The 14,129-nt window shown below is 40.0% G+C and overlaps 1 protein-coding gene across 3 annotated transcripts; it reads right to left on the bottom strand.

Moving 5' to 3' along the window:
- Window positions 1–13,755, bottom strand: LOC113043496 (myosin phosphatase Rho-interacting protein-like). Of its 3 annotated transcripts, none has more exons than XM_026202927.1 (23): window positions 13,389–13,755; window positions 13,218–13,295; window positions 13,045–13,110; window positions 12,550–12,707; window positions 11,907–11,988; window positions 10,236–10,662; window positions 9,313–9,406; window positions 8,420–8,540; window positions 7,969–8,067; window positions 7,761–7,817; window positions 7,605–7,673; window positions 7,422–7,511; window positions 7,232–7,341; window positions 6,394–6,901; window positions 3,894–6,278; window positions 3,672–3,819; window positions 1,823–1,928; window positions 1,544–1,703; window positions 1,337–1,444; window positions 1,047–1,133; window positions 647–752; window positions 485–558; window positions 1–396 (listed from the first exon to the last, which is right to left on the bottom strand). In XM_026202927.1, the coding sequence occupies exons 1-23, from the start codon at window positions 13,545–13,547 to the stop codon at window positions 331–333; spliced, it is 5,358 nt and encodes a 1,785-aa protein (XP_026058712.1). In that variant the 5' UTR covers window positions 13,548–13,755; the 3' UTR covers window positions 1–330. The 3 variants fall into 3 exon arrangements, with proteins under 3 accessions (XP_026058712.1, XP_026058721.1, XP_026058728.1); XM_026202936.1 differs by having other exon boundaries at window positions 7,969–8,064; XM_026202943.1 differs by having other exon boundaries at window positions 10,236–10,659.
- Between the last annotated feature and the right edge of the window lie 374 nt (window positions 13,756–14,129).

Below are 14,129 nucleotides of genomic sequence, written 5' to 3'. Positions count from 1 at the left end.
TAAGAAAGGCTTTACTTTATTTATAATTAGAGATGAAGCAAATCGAATGACGCTCAATCAGGCATAAACATGTAAATAAAAACAAAGACAGTTTAATTAAGATTTAGAGAGACAACCTCATAAAAAAACATTTACTGTCTAAAGTAGTAACGAAGCAAAAATTTAAATGAATGACGTACACACACAAACACACCTGTGACTAAAGGTATAGTTATAATTCACTGTGTTATAAAGGTATACAATTAAATAATTTACCCCACATAAGACATTAAAATGCTTCTTTTTCTCTCCCTCTCTCATACAGACACACACACACACACACAATTTAATCTATTGGGTGCTAGATATTTCAAAAAGCTTCATCCTCTCCAGAACAGTGAGTCCATCTTTAAGACTCTGAGAATTAAAATGAGAGATAGGTGAGAAAGCTTAAATTTTGGGAGCATTAGTACTTTGTACCATGTAATGGTACAGATGATCCCACCTTGGATCTGTCGTGCTGTGGAAGTATAGCATGGTCCTTCAGGAAGTCTGGGTTGCTCCTGGATTTCACCAGATCTGCAACAGACATTTACAAATTGTGAATAAGTGCATCCTTGTGCTTTTGCCTTCACATTAACATGTCTGTTCTTGTAGGTTTGCTTACCAGATTTTAAGCTCTGCTGTCCGGCTGCCACCATCCTCAGTTTAGCAAAGTCACTTTTAGTTTTGACTTCTGAAGCACCCGGCTCAGATTCTTGCTCTTTAAAATACTAAAAAAAAAAAAAAAAAAAAAAAAAAAAGAAAAAAAAAAATGAAAAAAGGGACAAAATCTTTGCAGTGGGACTATATTCTCTGTGTAAGCACTGATTGAATTGGCTTATTTGGGAATGATTGTGGTTAACATTTTTGAATAAAACTAAATAAAGCAATCATCTCATACAATTTTTATTTATTTATAATAATAGATTTTTGTTTTTGTATTAACTGACTACAAAATTACTCATGCCCATTCCTAGTATCAATGCCTTAAACTATTGATTTGTTTTAACTGAAAAAGGTGTTACCGTATTTCCTGCCTGCAGTTCCAATTTAAGTGAGTTGATCTCCTGTTTCAGACACTTAATCTCAGAATCCTTTACTCTGAGATTTACCTACATCATCGAAGAATGAGACAGAGCACATCTGTTTTTACACATGTAAACCCACGAAGACTTCTTTTGTGGAAGCCAATTAAATGTACTGAACCCAGAGTGCAGATAACTTCAATCTGTGTTCAGTCAACCATTCCCTGCTAATTTTATTAGCACAAGTCAAATTTGGGGACTTTGCCATATGAAAGGGTGTCAAGTTTTACCTCCAGCTGATACATGTCTTTCTCCTGAGAAGACTGGGAATGCTTCACCTCCCCATTCATGTGTGAATGCATCAGGGATAATTCAGCAGCCAAAAGCTCATTTAATTCCTTAGAAACATATGTGGCCATGTGTGATACATATGTAAGGTAAGCAGTAAAGCAATGGCTGTGTGAATATGCACATTTTTAGTGTGCATGTGGATGTACCTGGTTGTGAATGCGAAGCTCCTGGTTCTCTCTCTGTGTTGTACTCAATGCTTCCCTTTCTGTTTCTACAGTCCGATTCAAATGAGTATTCTCCAAGCATTTCTGAGAATACTGCTCTGACAACACCTCCAGCTCCCTGTGCAATGTTTCAAGCTCCTCACTGCAGAAGATACACAGAGAGGCATATGGTTAATATACAGTACTGCAGTGCAACCATAAACTGATTTTTGATGGTGTGGCTGACAGTTCTCAGATTAATGACAGACATCACACACGTACCTGTATTGTGCATGAAGCTGGCGGATGTCCACACCAGCTCCGTTTTGCAGGGCTTTCTGTGTCTTGTCCATTTCAGCTTTGTGAGCTTTCCTCATAGCCTCAATGGCTGGAAAACAACAAATAATATTTAAAAAAACAGACAGAACTACCATTTGTATTTCTAAGCATGAATACAAGAGTAGCACAAATTTAGAACAAACCCCATGTATTTAGCTTTGTATAGTTTTCTAATTCATGTTTCTGCACTTTATTTGTGTTGTGCATGAATGCTTAAAAGGACAGTTTACTTTAAAATAAAATTGTCATTTATTCCAGCGGTTCTCAATTCCAGTCCTCGTGCCCCCCTGCTCTGAACATTTTGTATGTTTCACTTAAGTTTGTTCTATTTGAACGCAAGTGCACGAGACAGTATTTATTTACAGATGTATATGATGTCTAGTGTTGTTTTCAATGACCTGTTTTAATTTTAGTTTTAGTCTAGTCTTTGTGTGAAGCTGTCATTTTAGTTTTTATAAGTTTTAGTCATGTTCATACTCTTTTTAGTCTGGTCTAGTTTTAGTCGACGAACACTGAAAACATTTTAGTCTAGTTTTAGTCGACGAACACTGAAAACATTTTAGTCTAGTTTTAGTCAATGAAAATTGTATTTTAGTCTCTTTTTAGTAATGCCATTCTATTTAACCCAGTCAATATAGTACACATGCCTAGTAGTATAGACAGAACCCAAATTTTATTTAAGCTAAACCCATTTCAAACAAGGTTATCTTATTATATTATTGTTACCTTATAGACTCAACAATGCATCCATTCAAGACATGCAAGACTCTCTGATTTGAATCTACATTTATTTTACCAACCAAACATCTTCTAAATAACGCCACGAGTGGGGCTTGAGGAATTGATGTTGCCTGCGTCTGCGCAGTGCGACCTGATGCAGCCCTTCAAGTGAGACACAGAAAATAGAAATACTGCAAAATAATAATAACAGGACTAAACCAGACGAAATAACGTTATTAAATTTAGATTAGTTTCATTTTGGTCAATGAAAATGAAGAGACATTTAAGCATTGTTTTTATTTTTGTAAACCACATCTAGTCTTGTTTTTATTCGTCAACAATATTGCATTATACATTTAATTATAGTCATCGTCACATGACCAGAATTTACGTTGCATCTCCTCTTGTTTTTGTCATGTGATAAAGGTTTCGTTGACGACGATATTTAGTCATAATTTTGGCTGACGGAAGCAACACTTGTCTGAGTGTGAAGACGTTGTGCAGCACAACTCCGTGAATGAATGTTCCGAAGTGAGGCAAACTTCCAACCGACTTCCCTGCTCAGGGAGTAGGGATATGAACACTGTGCAGGGACCATGTCAGTGGGAACACACAGTTCATGCATGGAGTTCACTTTTTATGAGCCGATAATCTGAATCATGTGTGTTAACAGAGAGACATACAAAACGTGCAGAGCAGGGGGTCGCGAGGGACTGGAATTGAGAAATGCTGATTTACTTAACCTCATGAATTTCAGACCTGATTGACTTCTTACAAGGAACTCAAAAGTAGTAGTAGTAGCCACTCTTTTTCTCACAATAAAATGTTATGGTAACCACAGCTGACCTTGTATGCCACTCACTATTATACCATTACAATAGAGCAGGAATGCACCTCTTAAAGATTTGTAATAATAAAAAATTATATTAACTATGTCTTTAATTGTGTTCAGTTTAGTGAATTGTGCCATGTACTCTACTATAGTCTTTTCTGTAGCCCAAACGTACTTATATGGTCTGCTGTGCTGTACTGTTTGATCTGAATGAATGGTAGCTTTTGTTGAGAGTAGCACCTGCAATGGTGGCATTAGTCTCTTCCTGCAGTACTCTTTCTCTCTCCTCTGTCAGTCTCTCCACCTCTCTCTGATGCTGCCTCTGCATCTCCTCAATCACTCGCTGGTGGCTGTCCTCCATAATGCTGAATCCATGCTCATACGTAGCCTAAGACACAAAAGTTGTATAAAAGTCAATAATTGCATATTAATCTCATGCTTTAACATGAAAGCTGTGCATACCTTGATGGTTTCCAGGTCAAGGTGGAAGGCCTTGACATCCTGGTTGCTCAAATCCCTCAAGCAAGCAATCTCAGTCTCAAGCTCTCGGATTCGGTCTTGCAGATCAGTCACAGAAACCTGCTCAGTCTCTTTACCCTCCTCTAGTTCTGAAGGGGTTGCAGCTTTTGTTTTTGACAGGTTTTGAATGTGGTATTCATGGAGACGGCTCATCTCCTCTTCATGGATCTTCTGGAGCTCCTGGAGCTTCTCCTCAAACTCCAACTGCAATTTATCTGCTTCTTCCCTCAGTTGAGCATTGTTCTCTGCTGAAACACGCTCCTGTTCTGCCTTTTTGACAACAACACGCTCCTCACGCAGCTTCTCTTCATAATGCTCTGTCTGTTCCTGGAACATAGCCTCCATACTACGACACACGGCACGACACTCACACTCAGCCTGCTCTCTCTGCTTGCGTAGGGCACTCATCTCCTGCTGCAGGGCCGAACGGAGACGACAGGCCACGTATGCTAAAGTGGCCTGACACGTTGCAGCCCGTAGGATGGCTGAGGGTAGATCACCAGAAAAGTCGGCCTCTCTAACATTAGACTGTAGCTGTGTTGAAAGGTTCTGCAGAGACTGGGCCTGAACACGAAGCTCTACCACCAGACTCTTTCTGCAAGCAAGCTGTACCTCAGAGCCCTCAATGAGAAGATCTGTCACAAGTTTGTCATCCGTTTGTTCACTGTAAGGTGCAAGTTCTGGTGGGCTAATGTCAGCAAGTCTGGACCCCTGGTTCGAACAGTTTTCCATTTTGGTTCTAGATGAGGAACACTCTGGCCATGGTAAGTCATAAAAAAGTTCAGATTCCTTTGGCTCCTGCGAGGGATAAGTACAGAGAGTGTGTATGAGGTATGTCATCTCTGCTCTTTCACAAAGTCTATGGATTGCACTTTCACTCAGCGTATTGTCTACCAGATCTTGTTCGAGAGGGTCCAAGAAGATCTGAGAGTATCTAGTTTCCACAGGCCCATCATTATTGCCTCCTTGAGCCATCCTAAGCATGTGGACATGTACCTCTGACAATCGATTAAGCAACTTTGAGCTGGGATGCTCAAGTGCAGAGGCAATCCTTTGGATAATCAGTGCCTCCAGTGACAAAACTCTGCTGGCCATCTCTAGAGTTTGATTTCTCCCTGAACTCTTGCCAACCATCCTCTGGCCTCCAGTTTTTACATCATCATAAATGGTGAGTTTAGTTTTGTCTGAGTTTCTGTCGAAAGCTGTTCCCTCCAGGCTATGCAAAGCTCCAGTAAAACTCGGCTGGGAATCCACAGAAAGACGTGCATGCAGTCCAGTGTTGGGTTGTTGCTGTTGCTGAAGATGCATGGTAAGCTCCAGGAGTCGCTCTTCGGTGTCACATAACTTGCGCTCTAGTGCCTGGATCACAGAGATCACTCTATGTGACTCTTCTCCCTGAGTAGTAGGTTGCATTTCCAAATCACTCTGTGCTTTCTGTCTGCATTGCTGTGGCTCAGTCAACGTCTCACAAAGAACATTACCTTCAGAAGAATGGGTTTGAGCTTCCTTGAGTCTTTGTTCAGTCTCTTCTAGACTACTGCCCAGAATGGCCATCTTAAGAAGCACTTCCTGAAGTTCTTGTTCCTTCCCGTCTAACTCTCGCTGTTGCTGCACCAGCTGGGTTTGAAAGCGCTCCACACTGACCCTCTCACAGTCCAGCAGAGCACCTCGCAAACTCTGGATTTCCTCACAAGCTCTTTCATAATCATGCTCCATGTCATAATAAAGAGTCTCTTCGGTTTGGAGGCGTGCCTGCAGACGACAGACCTCACTGTCTGACTCTTCCAGCTGGTTTTGTAACTCCTGGCACCTTCGCAGAAGTTCATCAGTAATGTCTCCTGATGGCTTTTTCTGCAGCTCAGCCTCTTTCTGCATCAGATGCTCCTCTAGTTCCTTCGATCGTTGTTCTGATTGGTCGAGGCTGTCACTGAAGCTCCTCCTTTCTCTTTCCTGGCTCTCTTGCAGGAGGCGCAGGTGCCTCTGTAGCCGGACCTCTTTTAAGGCTTGCGCTTCTTCAGTTGCTTTAAGATAACCGGTTACCTCCTCCAACCGTCCACGCAGATTCTCCAGCACCTCCTCGCGCTCCTTCAGAAGAGCTTCTGCCTCTTGAATCTTTAACTCTGCCCTCTGAAGACATTCCCGGCTGTTGTTGAGCTCAGCTTGGAGTCTGGCTTCACTAAGTCTAAACTCCCTTTCTTGAGTTTGATTCCTCTCGTGCTCAGCCTTCAACTCTCTTCGCAGGCTCTGAAGCTCCACATCCCACTGCCATTCCGTCTGCGCGGAGGATGAAGAGGTGGTGACTGGTAATGGAGATGTGGAGCGATCAACCTGTAATGAATTGCGAGACTTTGTTTACAACCATGACAAATTATATGTAAACAGTTAGTGGGAATAAAGTATGTGGACAACCAAATACCACAACCATATGTGCTTGTTACGCTACCTGCTCTTCTTTTTTGGGTTTAGCTTCCAGTAGTTCACCAGGGCTGTCATGGTGGACATGTACTGTCCCGGCATCAACCTCTAAGCTGCCAGGGCTAATTGATTCTGAGGAGGTGTGAGTGGACACTGCAATAAGTGATAAGTGCGATGGCATATCAGTGGACATGATATTCAAGCTTTGCTCCTGTGATATTCTTCTTTTCTGAAGATATTCATTCTTTGATGCCTCAGGAGCAGAATGTGTGATCTGCTCTTCAGTGGATGATGCAGGTACAGGAGGCACGGAGCATTCATTGTTAAGGTTCCACTGCCTTCCAGACAGATCATCTGACAACTCCTCCTTGTGCTGTTTGCAACTTAATTCTGCCCAATCAAAGGTTTTGTAACGCCCCTCTCTACAGCGCTCACAGATGCGACTCCTTTGCTCTGCCTCCTGGGGAACTGTACTGCACTGGCAGGAGCTTGTACGAGCATGTGCACAAGTCATTGGCAGCTTTTGAGGAATTGAACTATGGGAAGAAAAGAACTGGCTATGATTAAGTTATTAAAATTATTTTTCTGATTTTGTAGCTGTGTGTGTTTTACCATGCACTCATGGTCATGAAAACACATTCAAACCTCGATTTTATAGCAGGACTTTTCCTTGCATAGCATGGGGAAAAAGAAAAAAGGCAGAGTGAAAGAGTCAACCCACTAACATGTGATGCTGTTTTGTAAGAAAAATCTAGCAATATAGGGTGTGATATCCATGTACAAAATATGTGTAGAGGATAAATATAAAATATTTTAAAATATAATATACAATTTTTGGGGAATGGCATTTAGCTTTGATGTTGTACCATGTTACATCAGGGGCAATGCTGGGACGAATGTTTTTCATTACTGCCTGGACCCAGTTGCGTCGTATCCCATAAGTCATTGCACAGAGGGTGAAGACTCCATCCTTTGTCTGTATGAAAAGATTGATGAAAAAATTAAATGCAACAGACGAATACATAAATACGCAAAGTTTAGCTAATATACACTCACATGAATCTGAAAGCCATAGTTCCTCTCAGCAGCGTAATCTGTGACATCGTAACAAGTAGACAAGTTGATCTCACCATCCACATCAGCTGCCTAAGACATAAAAAACAAAGACCTCTTTACTGAAAATGGCAAATCAGTTATGATAATGATTTTTTATAGACTGAACATCACAAATCACTTTACCTCTTCTGCTGCGGAGTCACGATAGAATCTCAATGTCTGGTCAGTAAGAACAAACCAGTGTTTCTGCCACTACAAACCAAGAACATCAGACAAATTCACACACTAGAAGATCATGAACAAATAGACTGATGTCATTCAAATACCACTCAAAATCACCTTTCCATCTTCTCCCAATCTAGACATCCATCCCTTTTTGAAATTAAGGAGGTCAGGCTGAAAAGAAAAGAGAATTAGCAATGTCATATCACATATGAACGACCAATTTTAATTACATCTCATAATTAATTGGATTAAAATTTGTCATTTCACAGCCATAATAAAAATACATATTCGGATCGATCTGATTGGTATTGGTCATATTTACTGTGGGTGTAGGATCAAGCGGTCTGCGATCCAGCGAACGGAGACTACATGACGTGAAATGTTGCAAGTGATCAGGAATATCTTTAGGGACGGAATCCTGCTAAGGACCAAAACAGCAAAGTAACAGAATCAGAGAAGAATGCACGTACAAGTGTATTATATTAAACTACTAAAAGTCATTTTAACATGTATCAGTAAAAATCCTTATACACAACCTCTCAAATATTTGGTATCATTAAGATTTTTTTCATACTTTTATTCAGCATGGATGCATTAAATTGATTCAAATAAATGCTCTCCTTTCCACAAAAACATTTAGCAGCAAAAACGTTTTCAGCATTGATAACAAATTGAAAATCTTTCAAAAGCATTAAAAAAAAAAAAAGTCCTATCAAGCACAGACTTTTAAACATTGTTGAACTTGGTTCCATTAATCCAGCATGTGTTTTCACCTGAGATGTAATGACAGTTGTCTTATGATCATTTTGTTTAGTTGAAGAGGTAGTGACGGTTGAGGGGGGGAACTCAGTATTCAGAAATGAACCCTCCTGTTGATCAGCTTTCCGAGATCTCCTAGAAACAAACATGCAAACATATAAGACATTCTTGGATATCAACTTTATCAAGTTTTTGAAGAAAAAAAGTTCTGAACCCAAATATTGAAAAAAAGAGATAGGAATGGGTAAGACAGAAACAGTGTAATATACAATACAGGCCATTTGAAATTCGCTATGCATGTAATTAAATTATCTACAAAACTGTTTGTTGAGAATAATTTAAAAGAATCTTTGAGGAGCATCAGTGCAGTGCTGCCAAACATTAACACTTAAAGACATTATACCATTGACAAATGTAGCATGAATATATTTGGACTAAAATGGCAAATGGAAGCAGCCCGATTTTATTTAATGACTGATGGAGATGGGATGTAGTCTCCTGAAAGATAAACACAGAAGAGTGCTTTTAACATGACGAACACTAGAGGGATCCATAAACATTATACATAAAACAACTCTACAATTGATGCAATGAGGGAATCAGGAACAAAAAGAACCTGTCTTACCTGTGCCTATTTCCAAATTTCCGGCATACTTTTCTTATTGAGCCGGGTGCTTGATATGCTTCATGTCTGAGTGTGTGTGTCATGGATGTGTGTGATTGCCTCTCCCCAGTGGACTCCAAACTTCTCTCCAAAGAACAACCTACCATATCTTCAGGATCTCCCACACCTGCCCCATGTGAACTGTGATTGATTGGTGGAGGGAAGGGGGAGGGGCAAAGGGACATTGGGGTAGGAAACCTACAAGGGTGTAAGGCAGACGAAGAAACAGTTTCACAGTCACACCTGGAGTCAGTGTGTGCTTGTGCATCCACCACACAAGGACTTGTCTTCTCCAGAGAGGAATAGCCGCTTTCAGTGCCCAATCGATTCTTAGTACCTGAGAGAGCAAATAAAAGCAAAGCAAATGCTTTACTTCCCATTCTTAGCCAAATGGGCTATGAAAAAATAAATAAAACTAAAGCAGTAAATATATTTGTCATACCTGGTGAAAGTATATGCAATAGCACATAAGAAAACATAGATTGACACTTCAAACAAATATTTAGTTCTGGCATCATTTTCTCATTACCTCTTACGACTTTCTTTCATGGAAACAAGAACTTCTAAACAACAGACCTTGGTCAGAGCAAATGCTACAGTGAATTTTTAAAGCTCAAAACTTTCACATTTCATTAGAAACTCCTTGACTTTGGTCAGCTCAACAATTGCCATGTTGTTGTTAAACTTCTAACTCTCATAGCCTTATTTTCATCCCTGTCCAAACTGAAATACTGTGCAACCCTCCCCGACCAAGGTCTTTGCAAAAACAATGAATAAATATTAGATCCTCCGAGTTTTATGGTCGCCATTAAAGTGGCCCAAAGATCTGTATGAAGATAGCTTTGGCTGAAAAACAGACTGAAATCTGCCATTCCAGTCCTCCAAACAGAAGTCATCAGATGTTAAATTTATAAAAGATTCATGTGAAAAGTTTTTTTTTAAACCTGATCGACAGATGCATTAAAAATATGACTCAAAAGAATGATCTGATCACAAGGTTTACAGGTTGAGAATGAGTAAATAATGACAGAATTTTAATTTGAAATGGTTTTAGCTACTACCTTCCTTTAGTTCTTGAGCTGACAAATCAGTAACCAGTACAAACCATAAACAAGTGCATCCAGTTTAAGACAAGTCCACACACAAAGGCCACTCTGAGGTCATACCGTCTGTGTCGGAGCAGCCCGAGGACTGACTGAGCGATGAAGAGAGAGAGGACCTAAGCATGGTATTGAGAGATGAAGCATTGCCACTGCTGGAAGGAACCCCGACTCCACTACTGAGTGACTCCTCCTCCAGCTCCTTCTCTGAGGAAAGCAACGAGACCTCCTCCACCCTGCTCACCACGCTACCTCTCCTGTCATTTTTGGTTGCTCCTTCAGTTCTACTGACGACACTTATGCTACCGCCGTTAGTGGCACTGCTAGTAATAGTGCCAGCATTGTCACTGATAGACACTTGATCACTCCTGTTATTATTAGAACTGATGCTGCCTTGTCTTTTAACGTTGCTGGTGAAACGATTTCCAGAAGAGCAACTTTTCTTAGCAGAACTCCTACTGCTGCTGCTGGAGGTGAGGTTTTCTGTTGTCTGCTGAGAGAGAAAGAGAGAGGAAGAGAATATAGGTGAGTAAATCAGACTGACAGGCTGCACACAAACCCTCGGTCAGTGAAATCCTTGGCCACATGTCTTTTGCACTCTGCACCCCGCTTTGCAGACACTTCACCCTCCCTTTGGGGAGGCTCAATAATCCTGTCCACATCACTTAAGTTAATTCTACTAAACTTCTATCTGACTAACGCTCCTCAAAATACAGAAAAACCAAGACACAAAAAACAGGAACACTGCATTTCATTTACATGCTGTTAATTGTTGCAGCACAGCAGAATGGCATTTCCACACACTAGATCAATTTGGTCTGTTGTCAGCAGAAAGAATATGCAGAAGGGAGATAGGGAGGGATTAGTAAATCAACCGGACAGAAAGATGGGCACAGCACTTAGAAATGTAATTAAAGCAAAGAATAGGGGTGGAGGAGGGCATTTAAAGGAGCAGTACCCCAATATATATGTGTGTGTGTGTGTGTGACTGACCATGGACCACAAAACCAGTCTTAAGTGTACATTTTTCAAAATTGAGGTTTATATATCATCTGAAAGATGAATAAATAAGCTAAAGCACAAGCTATAAGTTAGTTTATTAGGATCAGAAAAAAAATCTGGAATCTGAGGGTGCAAAAAAATCTAAATATTGAGAAAATCACCTTTGAATTTGTCCAAATGAATTCTTAGCAATGCATATTACTAATCAAAATGTACATTTTGATATATTTACGGTAGGAGATTTACAAAATATCTTCATGGAACATGATCTTTACTTAATATCCTAACGATTTTTGGCATAAAAGAAAAATTCATCATTTTGACCCATACAATGTTTTTATGGCAATTGCTAAAAATATACCCCGGCAAGTTTTGTAGTTGTCCAGGGTCACATATATAAAAACACTGAATAATAGTACTAAATCCCACTAAATGATGATTAGTGCAACTAAACTCTGTAGATCACAAATTAAATACTGACAAAGGAGGAGGCAAAACATGCACCAAACTGGAAATTAGACAAATCTGTTGCATCTAAAAACTGTAGAAAAATAAAACTCTAGGATAAAACACTGAGGAAAATGTTTTAAATCCACAGGAAAACTACATTAAATGTTTCACTTATTCATATTTTACCAAAGGAAATAACCTGTAATGGTTATTAGATTGGATCCTGGCATTGTCGGTCACAGAACACAATGGAATGAAATACCATAAAATATGAACAAGACTCACTTGCGGTGGGTGGGCTGGATCCTTCCCCTTCTTCTGATTTGATTTAGCAGCTTTGGGGTAAACAATCAGATTTTCCTGCCACCTAAATGAAACAAACAACCTCAAATTCATATACACGGCAGACGCAGACTAGAAATCAGACTCATCCGCAAGCTCAAGCAAGCTTTCAGATGTCTCTTACTTCTGCTTTCTGGACATCACTCTTCTAGACTAAAACCCTCCAGTTGCAAGGAAACAAAGAATAACAAGCAATAAAAGAACAATCCTGAACATCCCCAAAAGAGCCAGTTCTAAAGCTGGTGTTCGCAGCAGAGACAGAAACACAAGCACACACTAATCCAAGACTCCTTGACACCTTCTATCACACGCTTAAGGAATTAGATCAGCTTTGCTGAGATTTACTGACTTATAACACTCAAGTAGAAACATAGAGATTGAGACTGAAGACAGAGAACATTTCAGCTGAAGCTTGAGGTTCTGGCACTTGTCACAAACAAAAAATGTATCAACTTGACTTCACCTCTTTTGGTCCATTACATTGGTTGTGTTGTATAATGCATGTCAATTTGGATAAAAAACAACTAATGACAAAGTCTCTGTAACGTGTGGCCAAGTTCACACCACAGTTCAGTGAGTGTATTACCTACTGATGCTGAAGCTGTCTGTGCTCTCTGTTCGGATGTAGTAGTCTCTGTCAGTGAAGCACAACCTCAGACAGTTCTGGAAGCCAGTTTGAGATGAAACGTCAAGCACCTCAAAGCACTTGGTCATATTTACACTCCCGTGGGGCAATGTACCTGACTAGATGAAAACAGTCATGCTGTCATTGCACAAAGAAGGAAAGATTTTAATAATAATACACTTCTGTTGGTCACTGCAATAATCCAGAAGTCAATAGACAATCCTGTTGGGTTTATGTCAGAGGAACCAAGGTGAAGACGTGTTATTGTAGGCCAGTATGGGAGTTAGCCTTCAAACATGCATCATTAATGCAGCACTCTATTAATGATAACCCTAAATGGCATTCGGTATACTATGAATCAAAATAAACACATTTCTGGTCTGGCATCCGTCACGTGTGTAAGCTTGAGAGAGTGACAAAAAGGTTACACGGCATGAAGTACAGGTAAAACCTCACCATCTCATCCAGAGAGTATCGTAGAAGCCCATGCTCGTAAAGCACAAAATATCTTCTCTGCCATTTCTACAGCAAAGAGGGCAAAGAAAGATTAAGGAAGCAGTAAAAACATAGTTACATATCAATAGGCTGTATCTGATGGAAAGAATCTGTGGAAATGCCAGAGCCATCACCCGTTTCCTGAGGCCAGAAGTGCTGAAGTCAGTGTCCTCCGGGGCCAGGAGGAGCCAGCCCACCTGAACAGGCTTAGACTGTGACACAGAAATACATTCTCTATGTTTCAAATAAAATATAACAAATGTCACTTTAAAAACAAATTAAAAGTTAAGAAATGATATCCTCACCTGAAACAGATCCGCTTCGCCGAGTTTGTGCGAATCCACTGTTTTGAAGCAGTTTTGACATTTACTTTTATTAAAGATGTTGGCCTGAAAGCGATGACACCGATTCTCGCGTGCAGAAAACATCGTTTTTGGTGGGAAATGTGAAAGTGTCGACAACATTACTTTTTTTTTAGTAAAGTAAAATGATTAACTAATGGTGTCCGTGCCGTTCACGTGTCTTATCTTCCTGTCTGTCAGTCACTTCATTGATGGTTGCAGATTTGTGGTGTATAAATAGATATACCCTAGTGATTCGCGGATCTAAACGCGTTTAACGCGACTTTAACACACGCTGCAGAGTTCAAACAAACCTGTTGATGGCGTCACTATCGGCGGCAGGCAGGGAGTTCGATTCATTCCAGTGATTCGATTATTTTGAACCCGTTCACCGGAAAGATTCATTCAGATTAGTTCATTGAATCGTTCAGTGGTCCTTTCTACTGTACGCTTGTAATCTAACTTTTGTTGATACTGAAAGGTTTAAAACCCTGTACGCCTACATGTAGAAATACACTTATTATTTTATGTAAAAAATAGCATGTCTTATAAGTATATCCTTTTGCTTTGAAGTTGTACAAGACAGATGTAGAGGCAGGTTTGTAATGTTTTAAATTTTTTTATTTTTAAAGTGTGATATGCTGCTACATGTGCCACATGGCCTCACTACATTTTATTTCCAATTACCATTTTAATTTGTAATAT

The sequence above is a fragment of the Carassius auratus genome, chromosome 3 (assembly GCF_003368295.1).
Source record: "Carassius auratus strain Wakin chromosome 3, ASM336829v1, whole genome shotgun sequence".
Taxonomy (NCBI): Eukaryota; Metazoa; Chordata; class Actinopteri; order Cypriniformes; family Cyprinidae; genus Carassius; species Carassius auratus.
This window is presented reverse-complemented; position numbering and strand designations above follow the sequence as displayed.